Below are 19,649 nucleotides of genomic sequence, written 5' to 3'. Positions count from 1 at the left end.
AAAGCTTTGATTTGAATCATGATTTGTGGAAATCAGTTTAACCGTTGCTGAGAAATTGAAGTGAGTTCCGATGAATTTACCAGTAAGTTTAATAAAAAATTGCACCTTGTTCCGCCATCATTAAAAAAAACTCATGAAACTGAAAGTTTTTCACTTATCGCGCTGTCATACCGTAACCAAAAGTCGGAACCGGATCAACTTTTCGGGGACTTTTTTAATAATTTCAAGACCCTTTATTTGCATCTTAGTTTGTAAAAATCGGTTAAGAAATTTCCGAGAAAAATGAGTGGGCATTTTCTCATAGATTTGCACATATTGCTACATAATTCCGGAATCGGAGGTCAGCTAAAGATAAAATTCAATAGCGAGCTATGAGGCCATAAGACGTTTCGTTCGAATTTATTTTTGTAAAAATCGGTCACGTCAACTCAGAGAAAAGTGAGTGACAATTTTTTTCATTTTTTTGGTGCACAAACTGAAATGAAAGGGTCTACGTCTATAAAAATAGACTGCTTTTGACTTTTGTTTGGATCTGTCTTCTGGTTTCGGAACAACAGGGTGTGATGTGCTTAAAATTATAATTTCAGTTTGGGTCAAAACTCTTAAAAATTGAAAAGGACATACTAGTGTATGCCTAAACCAACTTTTTACATTAAAAATGCCTTACTCTTCCTTAAACGGGACCGGGTGTCAGATAAAAAATACAAATTCAGCCGCGTATCCTTTTTCTGTCATAATTGATGGATTAATATAATTTATCTTCCGATCGATTCGGAAACATGTTACTTAAACATCTATGGCAACGTCGTTACAGTATTTTAATATCATACTAACGAAAAATTGATTAGAATTGACCTATGTTTTCACGAGCCAATCACAGCAGGCCATAATGGTGTCATTCTCTTGATTCCTCGTGCACGGCCGACGGTTTTGGTCGTTGGTTAACATCTCGCATTTAGTTCAGTAGCACGTCTGCTTCGGTTGACTCTGTATAACAAAGTAGGTCCAGAATTACCGTAATTTCACACGCTTCTAACTAGGTGATGATTATTTTTATATTATTTCTCGATTAACATTAGAATAGGTTCTTGTTGTAGAGTCAGTTGATCATATAATCAGCACTGGAATATTCACTAGTAATTGAAGGAGAAAGTAAACAAAGAGAAACTGTCATTGACACTTGGGACCTAACCTAGTGATCATCCAATTTTTAACAATTAGTAGGTTTGAAAATATTTAACTCAAACAAGCAAAGCAAAAGTATTTGCTCTATATAATAAGTACTGATAATAAATTGGATTGAATTAGCTGATGTTTGAACGTATCAATCAGAGCACGTCACCCAGCTTGATGAGTGGATGTCAATGATTATTCCTGTCGATACTATTTCAAATTTCTACATATTTTGGAATGGGTTAGAAGAGAACGTTTCAAACATTGTCACTTTTTTTCATAAATACGCTTATTTCATAAGACAATATACATTTACATATAGTTTTTCTTCACCGTAGTATCCACCATGAGAGTTGTAGTTGGAAGTTCAGGCTACACAACTGTGTGGATAAATTGAGTAAAAACCTAGGAATAAAAGGTGTTTTTTTTTTTCAATGTCCAAGAAATGTCCGGTTTAATCCCGCAGTTTCTGAAATTTAGGGTTTTGGGTTTTAGGTCATTTCGTCGCGATTTTTCACAGAGACTTACGCTTATTTTTCCATACCATAAAGACTATAGCAGGATAAGCATATGAAATCTGCCCCAAATTCATATTGTTATACCACATTCGAAAGGTCATAGACTGGAAACAATTTTCTCAATGTTTCAACCCTCTAACTGCCATATTGACGGAGCGTATTTTTTCCATTAAAAAATACTTGAAAATTTTTAAACATAATTTTTCCCTCTTCCAATTTTTACACTACTCTGGATTTTTTAGTGATAAATAAAAAAATTTAGGACATGGTAAAGCGGTATGTTTTCATATTTTTAAAAAATGTGTTCGACCACAATATTTGATTAACAGTCGACCATGCGTCCCCATCAAGTTCTGTTATAAGGAAACGCATGGTGCTTTGTTCTAGTAGTTTATGCAACTCAAGCGCAGGGCTTAGAAATCAAATCGCTTTGCACTGTGGGGTCCCGTACAACGCTATGTCATTTTTACCTGATCTGTACATTTCACTGAATGCGTATCGAGTTGAAACAACAGCTAATTGAATTTTTCTTTTTGCCTTTCTCATATAGAAAGGCTATGCAATCACTGTGAAAATCGACTTTCGAACGGAGCCTCGGAGACCCATAGTGTTATATACCATTCGACTCAGCTCGACGAACTGAGCAAATGTCTGTGTGTGTATGTGTGTGTGTGTGTGTGTGTGTGTGTGTGTGTGTGTGTGTGTATGTGTGTGTGTATGTAACAAAAATATGCACTCACTTTTCTCAGAGATGGCAGAACCGATTTTCACAAACAAAGATTCAAATGAAAGGTCTCATAGTCCCATAGCCTGCTATTGAATTTCATTCCGATCCGACTTCCGGTTCCGGAGATATAGGATGATATGTACCAAAAAAGTGAAAAAAATATGCACTCACTTTTTTCTGAGATGGCTGAACCGATTTTCACAAACTAAGATTCAAATAAAAGGTATTATGGTCCTATAGCTTGCTATTGAATTTCATTTGAATGTGACTTCCGGTTCCGGAGTTATATGGTAATATGTGAAAATTTGAAAAAAGTTTACACTCAATTATCTCTGGAACAACTCAACCGATTTTTGCAAACTAAAATTCAAATGAAAGGTCTTATAATATCCTAAAAATTTGTGGAACATTTTATCTGGATCCGACTTCCGGTTTCGGAACTAAAGCGTGATAAGTGGGAAATTACCAATTTTATAAGTATTTTTTCACGAACGATGGTTAAAAACAGGTACAAATCCCTTCAAACTGCCTGATAAATTCTTCTAGTTTGCAGAGTTTGTTAGTTTGTGGGCATGAGAACTTAATTCGGCACTACTGGTCCCCTCTTTTCCTGTTCCGAGAGCACCGAAAGTGGAGAAAAAAAACTCCTTAAACTAAATTCACTTCGATTTCTCTGCGATGCTTGAACCGATTTTGACAAATCTTGATTTGAATTAAAGTTCATACTATTTTTAAAGCTATTGTGAAATTTCATCCGGATCCGACTTCCGGTTCCGCAGTTGCAGGGCGATGAGTGTCAAAGTTTTCAAATCGCCATATAGAGTGACAATATGTACAACACCGAAAGAAGAAGAAAACACAAAACGAATAAGGCGTGCTTTGTTCTATTTCGTACACGTTGTGTAGTGATGTCAATAATAATAAAATAATAATAATAGTTATAGTAATAATAATAATAATAATAATAATAATAATAATAATAATAATAATAATAATAATAATAATAATAATAATAATAATAATAATAATAATAATAATAATAATAATAATAATAATAATAATAATAATAATAATAATATTAACTACGTTCAAAACTGTTCCAATTTGTAGATCATATTTGTTGGTAGTAAACGAACCAGCTTTGGCTATTCCGTTTATCTGCATCCGGTCTCGGAAGAATTGGAAATAGTGATAAAAAACTGCAAAAAGGATCTCACTGACTTTTCTTGGAGATGGCCAAATCGATTTTCACAAACTGATAGGTTCAAAAGAAAAGTCTTACAGTTTCATACAGAATTCCTTAATTTGTTGTGGATACTACTTTCGGTTCCGGAACTACAGGGTAAACAGATTTTAAAGAGTTTGTTTGATTAGGTTCGAACAAACTTTTCTTATTTCTATTCAATAAACAGTTGTTTTTGCGAATTTCACGGTTATATTTCTGATGTAATGAGTAATATGAGAAAGGCATCATTACACCACTAGGTGGATTAAAATAGGATTTTATACTGGTGTCAAACAGAAGTGGCCATTGATTAAGGTTGGAATCGATTACTTAGAATTATTGACTGTATATTTAAATTATTTAAATTATTTAAATTATTTAAATAGGAAATGGGATACAAAATGTTATAAAAATACATTGTTATTTGAAAGCACACATTTTCTCTCTGATTGTTTTTGTTTATTCTATAGACTTGTCATCGTTACTTCTTTTAATTGATAGTCGTTGGTAGCTGTTCTGATTTAAGCATTTGTGACCATTTTTCCGCCGTTCTCACTATTCTGGATAAAAACCGAGCATAAGAAAAGTAGTAAATAATGGTGGCCACGTGTGAATGGCAACCAACAGTTCTATTGCCAATATCTAGTCGAATTGGAAGTGTACTCGATATAGCACTTGTAAGCTTTGAAAAATGAAATACAACTTATTACGGACCTGAATAGCATTTTTGTGATCTGTGTGTCCTGATTAGGTCATCTCGTGATAAAGCTTTTAATATAAAATTGCTTGACAGAACATCCTTCTCAAAAGCTTTTATTCCAGAACTACAATATTTCGATACTTGTTGCTCTCGTTCCAATCCAAGGATTGATGATATTACCTTATTAGAACTTCCAGTGCGCAATTTGAACAAAAATACGACCAAATCTTTCTCATTGACACAAGCATATCACGAATTTCAATGATATTTGGCCATGTTAAACCAGTGAAAACCTGGAGGCGTTCCTCTGAGAGTGAACAATCAATTACTGAGTTGATTGGTACATGAGACGTCAATATGTATTCTCAGATATTTCTGGAAAGTACGGACCTTTCTACACAATATACCCAAAAATTAAAGAAACCGATTCAGCGAATCAAGTTTTTTAATTGACATAGTCGATAAATGCATGACTTGAAATTATGCAAAAGGTTATAACTCGAAAATGAAAAATAACGCATCGCTTTTTTATATATCCATGGTTGCTTCAAATTTTAGAATAAATATAAAATATATAGCGCTCTCAGTCTACAAACCATGAAAACCATCATAAAGATATTCGATTGACGTTTTCAAACACAAAACTCCAACTTTATTTTTATCATACATTTTTCCAGAAAACTATAGACATTTTCATTCTTTCTTTCATTATTCATTCATTTCATCCATCAGCAACACGTAATAATCTGACACCCGCTTCAGTTCTTGACTGCCGTAAACGAATTTCATATGTGTGATACTCGTGACGTTCTTATATTACTACCATTCATATATGAACCACATAGCAGTAAGTTCTTGCTTTGTAGCATTTAAGGTTGTACCCGGAGTATGATCGTGTATGTAGTATTATGCAAAGGTTGAAACTCATTTTCTCTCCTCTCCTTTTCGTTACTTTGATTTCTAAGCCCTGCGCTTGAGTTGCATAAACTACTAGAACAAAGCACCATGCGTTTCCTTCTAACATAAATTGATAGGGACGCATGGTCGACTGTTATTTATATTTTAGAAATAATCAATAATTGTAGTCGTATACATTTTTTAAAAATATGAAAACATACCACTTTAACATGTCCAAAAATTGAAGTGGTATAGAACCACCCTCCGTCAATATGGCTGTTAAAGGGTTGAAACTTTGAGAAAATTGTTTCCAGTCTATGATCTTTCGAATGTGGTATATCAATATGAATTTCCTGTGGGGGTAGATTTCACATGCTCATCCTTCTATAACCTTTAGAATATAATATAATGTTTCAATAGACTTCTCAGATTTATTAAAAGTCAGAATTGAATGACTCCTTATATCGTTCGTTCAAATCAATCAGAGTAGTTTAAAAAAACAAATCACACAAATCAAACAAACAAATTTACGGACGAAAGCAGAAGTTTGCACTTCTTATAATACTAGCGGAATTACTCGGCGTTTCTCAGAAATGATCCGTGAAGGCAAGGCCGTAAAAAATTATAGAAATTGTCCTGCCCATTGAAATACTCAGATCGAACTGAAACACAACTTAGACGGCAACCCGATTGAATGTCCCATCCCAGATCTCACAATAATAATAAGTTTCGCGGTATTCTCGTAAAATCGGGACAATTTCATGTTTGATTCCATTTGCTAGAAACATTTAAAACACACTTTTCTCTATAAATACCTTCTTAGTAACCTCTGAGTTCCAAAAATAATATGTGCTCGTAATGTACTTGAATTAACGTTCCTCGTCACATCTACAATACCTTAAGCTTTCATGGTTATAAACACTTGCAACTTCCTCCTCGTTATAGAAATCCTTTTGACATCATTATTCCCACGTAATCGCTCAAGATTGTGATAAAGATTAGTTTATAACGAAAGGCTGTTTATCATCATAACTACATTTGTACTATAGAATAACGATTCAGTTATTACAAATGTTGTCGTAAACTTATATTCCTCACTTTGGGTCGACAGTTGAAAAAAAAATATTCAGGTCAATATGCGAACAAGCTTTACGTGGCCGATTGAGCCATGCTTTTATTAGATAAATTTTTTCAAATGGATTATTGCTCATATTTTTTCTCGGAGGAAAGGAGCTTCTAGCATAAGCAAAACCTGCGAGGATTGAGGGGCATTTTGTTCGTGGATTATCTCGCCATCCATTGCCGCATCGGTGGTATTGTTCTTGGTTTCCGTTTTTCTGTGATTAAATTTTCTTGGGCTCGTTGCTAGTTGCTGCAGATGCGCTTTGTTGTACATTGATTGCGGTTGCTGGTTGGTTTGTTGGTAAAACAAGAGTACTGTGCCCACTAGTTTCCGTTGTTAAACGGTTGACCTTGTCTTTGGTTGAAGTTGTTCCGCAGTTTCAGTGCAAGGTTTGCCATAGTGTGCAGGTTGTTCACGAAACTGACATGTAATCAGCTGGTTTTCATAGGTAATCAGCGTTTTACACGGATGTGTTCCATTTTGACCACAAATGATGTAAGGTGGAAATGCCTTACGAACCTGCATACGTATCTATCGAATTTCAGGCTTTGTAAAATCGTATAACACTGTATTGTATTTGTTTCTGTCGTCTCAGCCGTGAGCGATTTTCGACTGTGTCGAGCGACTGTGAGATGCGAGCAAGAACTGGGTCGACATTTTTCTCAATTTACATAAAAAATGTACATTGATTGTGTGATTTCTTCGTCAACTCAGATCAGTGTTACCTCCCTTTATTCAGAATACTTATTCCCCTATATGAAGTACTGGTCAAAAAGTATCATTTTTTCGAACAATCGTCAATTTTACTTTATACTTCCCATGTTCAAGGCATTTGCTACACTCCTTCACCCTTAGAATAATTCTATTTTGATGAGAAAATAGTATCTTTATTAGTCTTGAAGTATCGTTTCTTGTCGAACAAATTTTACATTGAACTTCCCTTTTCTCAATGAACTTACTGCAGCTTTCTGCCTTCTGAGTAATATAGAAAGTATCTGAGCTCGTCAAAAAGTGTCAAGTGAATATATGAATCTGACCAAGAAAAATAAAAAGTACCCTTATTCCCACTTCTGAATTGCAAAAAATACCTGTCCAAAGTTTCGAAATATTTTTAGGTAATAATTTATTGAGTTGTGTTCGATCATATAAACAATTTATCCTTCAACCTAAAACCCCTCTCCCCACCGTATTATTTTTGCACCACTTTTTTAGAGGCACTCATTATATCAACCCCCCACAATGATCCTTAAGACCATATATGAGTTTTAATAAAAGTATCCATTCTCGTCAATTAAGATGAATTTTATCATGACCTCCCCCTACTATTAAGGACACTTGCTACGCACTCTCCCCCCTAAAAATATCCTTATGATCATCTATGAAATCTATGAGCAAGAAGTACCTGAGCCAAGTATAATGGTAATCCGTGCAGTAGTCCTGTAGTTATGCTGTAACCAACATCAAACCCCCTTTTAAGGGGTACTTGCTACACAACAACCCACCACCCCCCCCCCAAGAATACCCTTATAATTATATCTTAGTTGCGCAAAAAGTATCTATGATCTTAAAAATGTATCGATTCTCATCAAATTAGATGATATTTTTCATGTAAATATACAGATTCAATCACATTTAGTTTTAAATATTTTTATAAATACTTTTGAATGCACTTGACAATGATATATTAGTAACTAGGTTTTAACTTCTTGAAATTCAGACATTAACTTTAGAATCCTAGGTGGTGTTTCACAATAATTGGCATATTTTTGGAATCTTAATCTGTTGATGAGAATCTAAAAATTGCATTTTTCATGCATCAAGATAGGTCGTGACTAGTTTTTTTTATATATTGTACAAAATATTCTTGCTTGATAACAAGGTTGTTTTTGACAGTTTGTTAGTTATTAGAAATTACAAATTTAACGCGATTCGCAAATGTCACAATCGTTTCCAAACTGTCGAACGAAATTCAATTTTAGTTGGCGTTTTTTAAGCTCCGTCGAATAAACTTTGTTCAATTCTTTACAAAAAATGATAACTTATACGTTAATTATAAATGTTTTTATTGTCACATTCGATGAATTGGTGAAACTACTTTCTGATATGAAATATATTTTACCTGAAGGTTGAAAAAAATTTCGTTTTCGTTTTCAAGTCAAGAGATTCTTCGCTTTTATTTTCTTACGTTATGAATTTGTCAGTTTTTTTAAGCATAAGCCCAACAAGCGAATTCTCAGGATACTCCCTGGTTGGTCGCAAATCGCAACCAGGCGCAAAAAAAACTAACCCTTTCCAGTCGCTTTGTTGCAAGCCATTATTATCCGAACTGCAACCACGAAACCACGTCAAACTGACATTTCAGTGCATTTTTCACTAAACCAATCCATTTCTCTCTCTCTCTATTCCTTCCTCTATTGTAGCGGGCTGCCTCCAACGAGAGCCAACTGATGCTGGTAGGACTGAACATGATGGCGTCCGGCAAGTACAGCTGTGAGGTGTCAGCAGATGCACCATCCTTCCACACAATGATTGTCACGGGTGATTTGGAAGTTTGCGGTAAGTGTGAAAGCCACCACATTTCGCTGCCGCCGGCACTGGTTGTCAACCGCTATGATTCTCGCACGTCCGCTCGGGTTATGCAAAAGTCTGTCCAAAACAGCCGTCCAACCGACCAACCGACCAACCGACCGACCAACCAACTTTCCCTGCCGTGCAGTAGCCGTTTTTGCGTTCGCTTTGCTCGCGCGATCGTGGCCGGCAACCGGCAGCCGATAATCGGGACTCGGAGACAATAATTTTAAATTTTAACCGTATAATTAACCCCAGCGAATGGTTTCATTATTTATCAATTTCGAAAAGCCCCACGGTTCAAGCTATTCGCTCAACGGATTCCAGGCTGATATTATGTGGTTTCGAGGGAAAACCTTTCACCCGACAGGAAGGGATCGAGGAGACACCGTGAGCGGTTGAAGGTGAAAGTGAGAAATGTAGCACTGCTGATATCATGTTGTTTTGGTTAGATTGAATGCGGTAAACAGCAATGTTCATTACCACAACGCAATAAAAATGTAAAATAATTGTCATTTTTTTTTTCATGTGAGAGACTCCGTTTTGTTAATACATCCCGATTAACATATCGTAACAGAATTATTTTTGTACTGTTTATCGTGTCGGATACTGATCAGAAAGTTTTGATATTTTAACTACTAATGAATTTAGACTTTAATCAGTATATGTTACGGATGTTCCGATTGTTAGAAACTTGTTATTGTTGGCGAATCGGGATGAAACCATGCTGATATCTAGTCCTTGTAGAATGTTAGAATTATCACCAATGTTTCAATAATACCTTATGATAAAAAAAGAACCGGAATTTTATTAAAAAACGTGCTTAATCCACCTAGCAGTGAGATGATACCTTTTTTTATCAATCCGCATGTGTTTTTTGCATGAATATTCTTCGGTTTTCATGACATTATTTTAATGACCGTCTTTTTAAGCTGCAATTTGACATTTTAATCACTAATTACTTTATCTAAAAGTGGGACAATCAATTAAACATTCCATGATATGTCGAAGTAAGTTCCACTTTAGAATTTACGGTAAGTTAAGATACTTTCAGAGCCGATATTCAGGAACCAGCATAACCCAAACAGATTCGTATGGCCATATGACGAATAAATTGCAATAGTTTTCAAGCTTTTCCAACTTTCAAGCTTTTCGGGATTATCATCTTCTATATCGGTTTGAATTTTAAAAATTCATCCTCCTGTAATTCCAGAATCAGAAGTCAGTATTGGATAAAATTAATTAATTTTATGTGGGACTATAAGTTTATTTTGAGAAAACTATTGAGCTTTGAGAAACGTTTCGATACTGGAACCGGAATTCGAGAATCGGTGTAGCCGAAGTCAGACAAATTCACCTGAGTAGTTCACATTTGTTTAAAAATGTTTAAAAATCATTGTAGACATCTTTGAGAAATCGTAGTACGAGTTAAATTGTTGGGTGCCTTCCGAATCGAAAACTGAATATCACTAAAACTGAAATAAGTTTATTTGGTTGTCGACTATTCAAATCAGCAAATCTTAGATGATTCTTAGATTTCATTTGAATCTTAGATCAGTTCAGCCATCTACGAGGAAAATGAGTTACACAATTTTAATTTCGTTTCACATATCATCCTGTAATTCCGGAACCAGAAGTCGGATCCAAATATAATTCAGGAACCTTGTTTAGGAGCATACGAATTTTCATATGAATCTGAGTTTGTAGAAAACGGTTGAGTCATCTTCGAGAAAATTGAGTGAAATTATTTGTCACACATGCATTTGCTGATCTCGACGAACTGATTCGAATGGTATATGAGTGTTATGTTCTTCCAGCATTTATTGCTCTAAGCAGTTTAAATCAATATAATTATGAAATTGTTCTAAATATAAACATATTCGAACGATTATGTTGCCAAAAACGAACCGTGCTAAAATCGGTCCGAGGCAAAATGTCATGAAAAAGGATGCTGTTCACAGTCTTTTTGGTACTTAGAAACAAATTGTATGTAACAGTATAAAAAATCGTGTTTTACGTTGCTCCCAAGCCTTTCTTTGCCATACAGCGATCAAAACTTCTACTGCAGGAATATGGGGGAAAAGTCGCTTAATTTCGATATCTCCGTTAAAAATGGACGGATTTTAACAATCTATGGCTTGTTGGATAGCTATTACCGTGCGGAATCTAAGTCTGAATAAATATTCTGTTTTCAAGGTCAATTGTGACAGATACTGTCAAAAAACTGAAAACTTTGACATAAAACTTTGTATAACTCAAAAAGTAAACATCCGATCTCAAAAGCATTCAATAGCGTTTTGGGTAACGGCGAGACCTTTCATTTGCGACTAGTTTGATCATAATCGGTCCAGCCATCTCTGAGATCTCGACCTCTTTGTTGACAACACACACACACACACACCGACTAGTGAAAATTGGCCCGGAGGGTCAAGTGTCATATACCATTCGACTCAGTTCATCGAGCTGAGCAATGTCTGTATGTGTGTGTATGTATGTGTGTGTGTGTGTGTGTGTGTGTGTGTGTGTGTATGTGTCAAATAATCTCACTAGGTTTTCTCGGAGATGGCTGAACCGCTTTTGACAAACTTAGATTCAAATTAAAGGTCTCGTGGTCCCATACGGAATTCCTGAATTTTATCCAGATCCGACTTCCGGTTCCGGAGTTATAGGGTAAAGTGTGTTCAATATTGTACACCGTCACTTAAACCGGCGAAACAAAACACGTAAAAAATTTTCTAAACTGGTCTCAAAACCACACAAATCGATAGTCATTGTCAGTAGGCAACTAAACAAACCGATTCCGGCTATCCTGGTTCCCGGTATCCGGTTCCGGAAGTACCGGAAATAGTGGTCAAATATACCAAAAAGGATCTCACTCACTTTTCTCAGCGATGGTTTGACCGATTTTCACAAACGTATATTGAAATGAAAGGTCTCGTGGTCCCATACAAAGTTCCTGAATTTCATCCGGATCCGACTTCCGGTTCCGGAGTTATAGGGTAAAGTGTGTTCAATATTGTACACCGTCACTTAAATCGGCGAAACAAATAACGTAAAAAAATTTCTAAACTGGTCTCAAAACTACACAAATCGATAGTCATTATCAGTAGGCAACTAAACAAACCGATTCCGGCTATCCTAGTACCCGGCATCCGATTCCGGTAGTACCGGAAATAGTGGTCAAATATACCAAAATAGATCTCATTCACTTTTCTCAGCTATGGTGTGACCGATTTCCACAAACTTAGATTCAAATGAAAGGTGTCTCAGTTACATACCGAATTCCTGAATTTTATCCGGATCCGACTTCCGGTTCCGGAGTTATAGGGTAAAGTGTGTTCAATATTGTACACCGTCACTTAAATCGGCGAAACAAAAAACGTAAAAAAATTTCTAAACTGGTCTCAAAACTACACAAATCGATAGTCATTATCAGTAGGCAACTAAACAAACCGATTCCGGCTATCCTAGTACCCGGCATCCGATTCCGGTAGTACCAGAAATAGTGGTCATATATACCAAAATTGATCTCACTCACTTTTCTCAGCGATGGTTTGACCGATTTTCACAAATTTAGATTCAAATGAAAGGTGTTCCGGTCCCATACTGAATTCCTGAATTTCATCCGAATCCGACTTCCGATTTCGGAGTTATAGGGTAAAGTGTGTTCAATATTGGAAACCGTCACTTAAACTGGCGGAACAAAAACCGTAAAAAATGTTATAAACTGGACTCTAAACCGTTAATCCCAGTTTTAGGGTTAATTGAATGGTCTTATGGTCCTACCAAAAATTACTGCATATTTTCGGATGCGACAAACATTTAAATCGTAATATAGAGTGCGTACTAGTAGAGTTTGTATGTCATGTTAGTTGGTGGCCGTACGAACCGACTTTGATTATACCGGTTCTCAGGTTCCGGTGCCGGAAGTGCATATAATAGTGAACCCACTTCGTTTTCTTAAGGATGACTTACGCAATCAAAGCACTGTTTTATTCTGTGTGTTATACTAGTTAATGCACAATCTCTTCGTTTCTTTCAAAAATCGAAGAAAATTTTTTTGAATAGAATACCACAATATTATACATGAGAAAGGCATCATTACACCACTAGGTGGATTAAAACAGGTTTTTTACTAAAAATATGTGATATGTGATTTTTCTACTATAAGTTCCGTGTACTTGACCCTTTTGCAAAAAACTGTCTGGATCAATTTTGTCCGGAAAGTTTCATTGAAATTTTGGAGGGTGCTACCAACATTTGTCAAACATCATATTCAATCGTATCGTACCTTCGGTTCCGGAAAGTATGAAATGATTAAAGCACAAAAAAAGCCTTGCCATTAATTACATTCCTTTTGTGGAATTAGGCATTTATGTTTCAAAACAGACTACGCAGCCGATTCTTACCGTACAGAATCATTGCATGACTAATGCTACGATCCTAGTGACGCTACGAATTCTTCCAGGTCGAGACTCGAACATACGACAACTGACTTGTAAGACCAGAGCCCTGAGCATTGAACCGCCAACCAAAGTACACTTTGGTAAATTACCCGAATCAATCAAGGAATTATTGTATCTCCTAAAAAATTTCCAAAAATTAGCTCAATGAAGGAAATGTTTTTTTTGACTATATGAATGACAGATGATAGACTCCATCAAGAGCGTAAAGAAGTGTTTTTTTTTTCAATAACAATTATAACACGATTTTTGCACGGTTCGCTATAAAATGTTGACTCAATGAAGTAATGATAAATTGTAAGGTGTGGTCGACAATATGGTTACGAACTGAACGGTCAACAAAGAGATTGTCCCGTTTGAGGCCAGTCATTTTGTTCCAATTTTCCACAAAGGTTTCATCAACCTTCGTACCACAATTTAATTGATCGCAATAAATTATTGTTGATAATTAGCCCTCGCGTAATTCAATTACGATATTTGCGGTGTGCACGGAAATATGAAATGTTTTGATTGTTGTCTTGTGGCGAACCGGCGTTCAACTCCCAAATATCACCACATAAATACCGATTGGAGCGAAAATATTAACAACTAGTTTAACAGTACCGGGCGCTGGTTGAAGTTTCCTGATGATTATTGGGAAATGGATTTAATCAATTTATTTATTTTACCGAGAGTGCTGAATCACGGTACGTATGAAAAACCTGATAATCCCGGTAATGTAATTAAATAATTTGCAAATGATCAGCGCACTTGATAGGCGGCGATAAATTGAGCCGTTATAATTTTCCAGATGATAGAATTATTAATAAGCAACTCTCCATCGGTGTTCGTTGGCAAATTTCGGAGCTCGCATCTTTTGTGTGCAATTCCGGATACATAAAACGTATTGTGGCGGTTGAATGAAAAGAAAAAAAAGAAACTGTACCCATTCCACATTCACCTGAAACAAATTTATTTTACTGCTCAATTTCAGAGGTTCCCAAACACGTGCCGTTCATTCACGGGATCCGACCGCGATACCGAGTGGGAGATATCGTGCGGGGCAACTGCACTTCTGCCCATGCAAGGCCGGCTGCCAACCTGACGTGGTTCATCAATGAAGTGCAGGTGAGTGAGATTCTGTTTTTGTTTTCAATCTGATTTTAATATATTTTTGCTACGGAATTGTCGAACACCGGTTTGAAAATACTTGTGCGACAGACACAGCTCGATGCGAATTTAGCAATGCGAAGCACACGGCATGCTAAACAATTGTGTTCAACGTTTAAGTCAAGCACGGAAACTTTTCGGTATCGTTAAACACTCTCTTCACACTTCCTATTCAACGATTAGTTACTGTTGCAATGGCGGACACTGTTCCATAAACAAACATTAAATTGGTGGGCTCGCTGGTATTTCAGGTTCCTAATTTATTCCACAACAAAGTGCACCTCAGAGACCAATCAACAATCATTCATTCTACCAGCACCGGGATCTTCATGATTACCGTTCCAACACTACCCCGTTGGATTCACCATTTATTACTTGCTGTTCGCCATTCCCGCTCCTGACAACAGTCATTAGGATGCACCAGAAAAAAAACGTTCATTTTTTTACCGTTTTTCCTCCCCAGTCAAACTCCGGGTGATGGATGCTTTCTGCAATTCCCAATTCCACGAAGGACATGAAATAACCATAAAGGCATTATTATTTTGCTACATCCTTCATATCTCTCTCTCTCTCTCTCTCTCCGCGCTACCCTGATAGAAGGTAGAAAGGATAGTGGCGTGGGAATTTGAACTTATAGTGAGTGCACTCAAACAACGAAATAACGAAACTAGAGAATGAAGCGCTCTTGAATAGTAAACGTGAGGATGATTCATTTTAAAGTATTTTGTTGAGCTTTAACGATTGATAGTCGAATCAGAAAAGGCCGTCTCGTTTTGTTCTGATTAAGTCACTCCACTACAAGAAAGCTTAACCGGGGAATACGAAGTAATTAACCTTTTTTTAAATAGCCATCATAGCACATATATCAAGGTTTATGATCGCTCATTACTCAGTTCTATGAAAAAAATTATGCTCAACGATGAGAAAAGAACTAGGGTAATGCGAGATCGATTTGCCTTGCATGTTTTGTTTTCATATTTTCCGTTGGTATAATCTCGCGATAGCATTGTTTATCTAACAAACCACGAGCACGTGAATGCCTGGATATTTCGCTCTATTCATGAAATCTTTACAATCCAAGCTTTCCTTAATGGATACAGTGATAGAGAGCTCTCTTGTGTAGTAATGTTTATTTCGTTGATCTCTCGGATAATATAGAGAAAGCTACCGCATAGTGAACATTTCAGTTGAAAAAGTGTTTTCAAACGAAAGAAAAAGCTGTGCCAAGATTATGACACCACTTAACAAGGAAGTTTTGAGGAGAATAGAAAAAATATACTATCAAATCGCACTTTTTCGCTGATTCTTAGATTATTTTACATATGGCATTGCGATAGCATTGTGCTCGAGAATGACAGTTGAGACTGTCACTCCATACCCAAGGGAATTAACAGTTTACTATTGACTCTAAATTCATGACAACCTAACTTTAACAATAGTCGATTTCATTGACTGGAGTCAGGAATCATAACCAACTAGCTTAGGTGACACGTTCCCCCAGCCATTTGTTTCTCGTCATGTATTCTTCTTATTTTTCTGATGGGAGCGATAGGATGAAAGAAACGCGGATAAAAATTATGTAGTGTGGGATGTAGGAAAATCGCAAACAAATCGTTCGGCTCCACTAAAAGATTACTAAACGATCTGCAGGGGCCAAAATACACAGTTAATAAAACCTCCAACCCCCGACAGGATTTAGAGATTTTATAAAAACGAAACCATTCTGTAGTCCCGGAGCAATGCAGAACGATTTGCATTTCTAATGAGCAGAAATAAATTCGGCACTCCATGAGGCATTCCAAAAACAATCTGCTAACTGCTCTGCTGAAGGAATTCATTCACTCCAGGAAGAACGATGAATCCCTCTGACTATAACTCCTTACAACGTTGGGTGAGAAATGATAGAATATTCTTCAATTTTAGCTCCCCATACACAGATTCAACGATGTATGGAGAACCAAAACCCCGGATACGTAGTTGCGTCAATACGGGACAGCTGCATATCAGATGCTATAAAGTACCGTAATCACACTTACACAAATCACAAAAATAATACTTATGTGATGGTTGAGTTTGCAATGTCCAGTCAGAGCTCTGACCAGAATCCTACAATGCACAGTGGCCCGAAACGGGAACTTAGCGTGACAAAAATATTTTCACTATTAAATATTAGTTTTTTGTAGTTGGTGTCTTCACAAAAGTTGTTTGTAATCAAATGGCGCTTCTTTCGATGAAAAAAGTTACTAGGGTGGTCCTCATTTAGATTGAAATCTAATATCTAACTTTCTTGATTGAACTCAAAAATGATTTTGTTGTACAATGAAATTGCAGGAAATTTTATTTTGAGCAACTTTGTTGAAAAAAGCGTCTTTCTAGCTCTTCTTTTAATCGAGTTACATCAATTTTTTCGAGTAAAAGTAGCGTGACTCCTGAAAAATCACTTTTTTTGTTCTAACTGTTTTGTGAAACACTCTACGGAAAAGTTGTCTTCAGAAGAGTTCTTGAACAAATTATTGTGCACAATTTCGCTCAACCAAGCTTTTTCATATGAGCCAACAGTAAAAAGTTATGATTATTTTTTTTATCAAAAACTAGTCAAGCTTCAAATATCAATATTCATAAGGTGCCAGACCGATAAAAATGTATCCTATGCTGTTCCCGAAAGGTCATTATATAAGTAAAAATTTAAGAGAAAATTGGAATGGTGTTATTTTTTAAACTTATTTAAAGTAGTCTTAAAAATACCTTCAAAAATCTCAAAAATATCTCATAACTATTGAACGCCACAACATATAAACAAACTTCCTTCAGAAAATTAATAGTGTCAAATTAGCTCTACAAATATTCCATACATTGTCCTTTCGAGAAATGAAACTCCTGAAATGAATTTCAGGAGCCACCCTACTAAAATTGGGAATAACTCAATTGATATAACTCAATCAAATAAAGAGCTAGAGAGGCGCTTTTTTCATCAAAGTTGCTCAATATAAAATTTCCTACAACTATATTGTACAACAAAATCATTTTTAGTTCAAGTAAGAAAGTTAGATATAAGATTTCAATCTAAATGAGGACCACCCTAGTAACTTTTCTCATCAAAAGGAGCGCCATTCGATTACAAACAACTTTTGTGAAGACACCAACTACAAAAAACTGATATTTAATAGTGAAAATATTTTTGTAACGCTAATTTCCCTTTTCGAACCATAGTGCAATGATGCTATTTTGGTCCGGTTAAGTTCCTTGGCATTGAAAAATCAAAACCATCCAGAGGTACGCTAATTTATCGCTGGAGCGATTAGTAGAACACATTCGCTAGAATAATGGTTCATCACCATTGAATTCTACTATGCCTGACGTCAATACACACATTCACTATGTATCTCACAGTACTTCAAACATGAAAGATGAACGTGACGTTTATTATACATGTTTAAAGTGTTGTAAAATGTAACACATGGGCTGAAAATAGGCCTCAGTTTAAGCGAAAACCTTCGGGCAAAATTTCTTATCGGCGAACATTTCTTTCAGGTTTGCGAACAGCTGGGGGTCAAATCTGGCGAATACTGTGCACATGAGAGCAATTCGTAGTTCAATTCATGTAGTTTTGTCATTGTTTTGATTCCGAAGTGAAGTGAAAAATTCATGTTTCATCGATTGTCACATATCGACGCAAAAATTCCGGTTTGTTTCGTTTAAACGTGGCCAAACACTGCTCAGAATCATCAACTCGTTCTCGTTTTTAGTCAACGGTGAGCAAACGCGGTACTCACTTTGAACAGAGATTTCTCATGCAATGTAAAGCCAACACGTTCTTTTGATATCTTTACAATGTCAGCTAACTCACGCAACTTCACCTCCTCATTTGGACGTCCACTGCGTTCTGCATCATCGGTGTCTCTACGACCACGTTTGAAGTCAGCTAACCAACGTTTTATTGTTGTTTCTGATGGAGCGGAGTCACCATAACACTTTTCAAGCCATTGCTTCGCTTGAACGTTTTTTTCCCAACAAAAGTATCGTCACTCTTAGCACACTAACTCACAAACTAATGAATAGAATATCATGAAATTTTCAAAGCTGTCTTGTTAAGATTAGCATTAACTGAAAAATTGTGACAGTAATAAAACTAGCTCCATCTATGTGTTAGGCCCGGAACTTTTCGGCCCATGTGTCATTGTTCGTATCATTTTCGTAGGAAAAACCACACTGTCACTGCTATCAAATGAGGTTTTAATGGCAGTTGGTTCACTGATTGTATTTTCGTTTATAATTTCTTCCCCGCTGCTGTTTTTTTCTATCAATTTTCTTTACATCGAGTCACATGTGCTCGCCTGTAAAACTTCGGTTTCATTCACAGTTAGTCGAAATAAAAACACCTGGAATCTATGATGTTCGATTTTTTTAGTAGAAACGATACACCCGACGCTTTTCGATTGTACGATATTCTCAGACGAAACAACTCTATCTTGCTCAAAAACACTTTTCTTTGTAATAATGATGGTTTTAATTATGAATGTGCAATGATTGTGAGGGCGAAATGTATGTTAAGAAGTAATGCAGAAGATTATGTCCTCTTTCCATTTGAATAATTTCCATTAGAGAAATATAATAATCGATGTAGTAAAATATCATACTCTATCCAAGTCGTTACTAACATATCAAGTTTATAACGCCAACGACTGAGTATATTCCAAAGACAAATTTATATTTGAAAGTTCGTTCAATGGGCTCAAAAGTACTTTCGATTTGTTGAGCCGCCCTCTGCTCCCCTGAGTAGCTCGAACAAACTCTCGGTACCAATTCCGACCGGGCCAATATTCTCGGGACGGACAAAATCTTATTTCATACTCGACTGCTTTCGGAGGACGCCAGAACTGAAACAGGATACGATCCAACTGTTGTCGGTTGGTGATTTGGTTCAAGTATATATGGAACAATGGCTACCACACGAGAGGTAAAGGACCTTCTTATTCGACACAGTGGAATACGCCGAAGGCTGCTCTGCGAGCAGAGAGTATGCAATCGTCCGGAAGAACATCTTTTCACAGAATTCATTGAACCGCAGGCATAATTACAAAGTTTAGTCGGTAAGTATCCAGCTTG

At 36.3% G+C, this 19,649-nt stretch overlaps 1 protein-coding gene across 1 annotated transcript in view; it reads left to right on the top strand.

Annotated features, from left to right (window-relative positions):
* Window positions 1-19,649, top strand: part of LOC131428719 (uncharacterized) — a 372,507-nt gene that overhangs the window by 329,560 nt on the left and 23,298 nt on the right. The window contains exons 4-5 of the mRNA XM_058592765.1: window positions 8,784-8,919; window positions 14,368-14,501. Coding sequence (XP_058448748.1) covers window positions 8,784-8,919; window positions 14,368-14,501 — 270 coding nt within the window. The remainder of the gene's footprint in view (window positions 1-8,783; window positions 8,920-14,367; window positions 14,502-19,649) is intronic.

This window comes from Malaya genurostris, chromosome 2, assembly GCF_030247185.1.
Source record: "Malaya genurostris strain Urasoe2022 chromosome 2, Malgen_1.1, whole genome shotgun sequence".
In the NCBI taxonomy this organism is placed as follows: Eukaryota; Metazoa; Arthropoda; class Insecta; order Diptera; family Culicidae; genus Malaya; species Malaya genurostris.
Note: the sequence above shows the minus strand (reverse complement) of the source record. Positions and strands in the feature narration are given on the sequence as shown.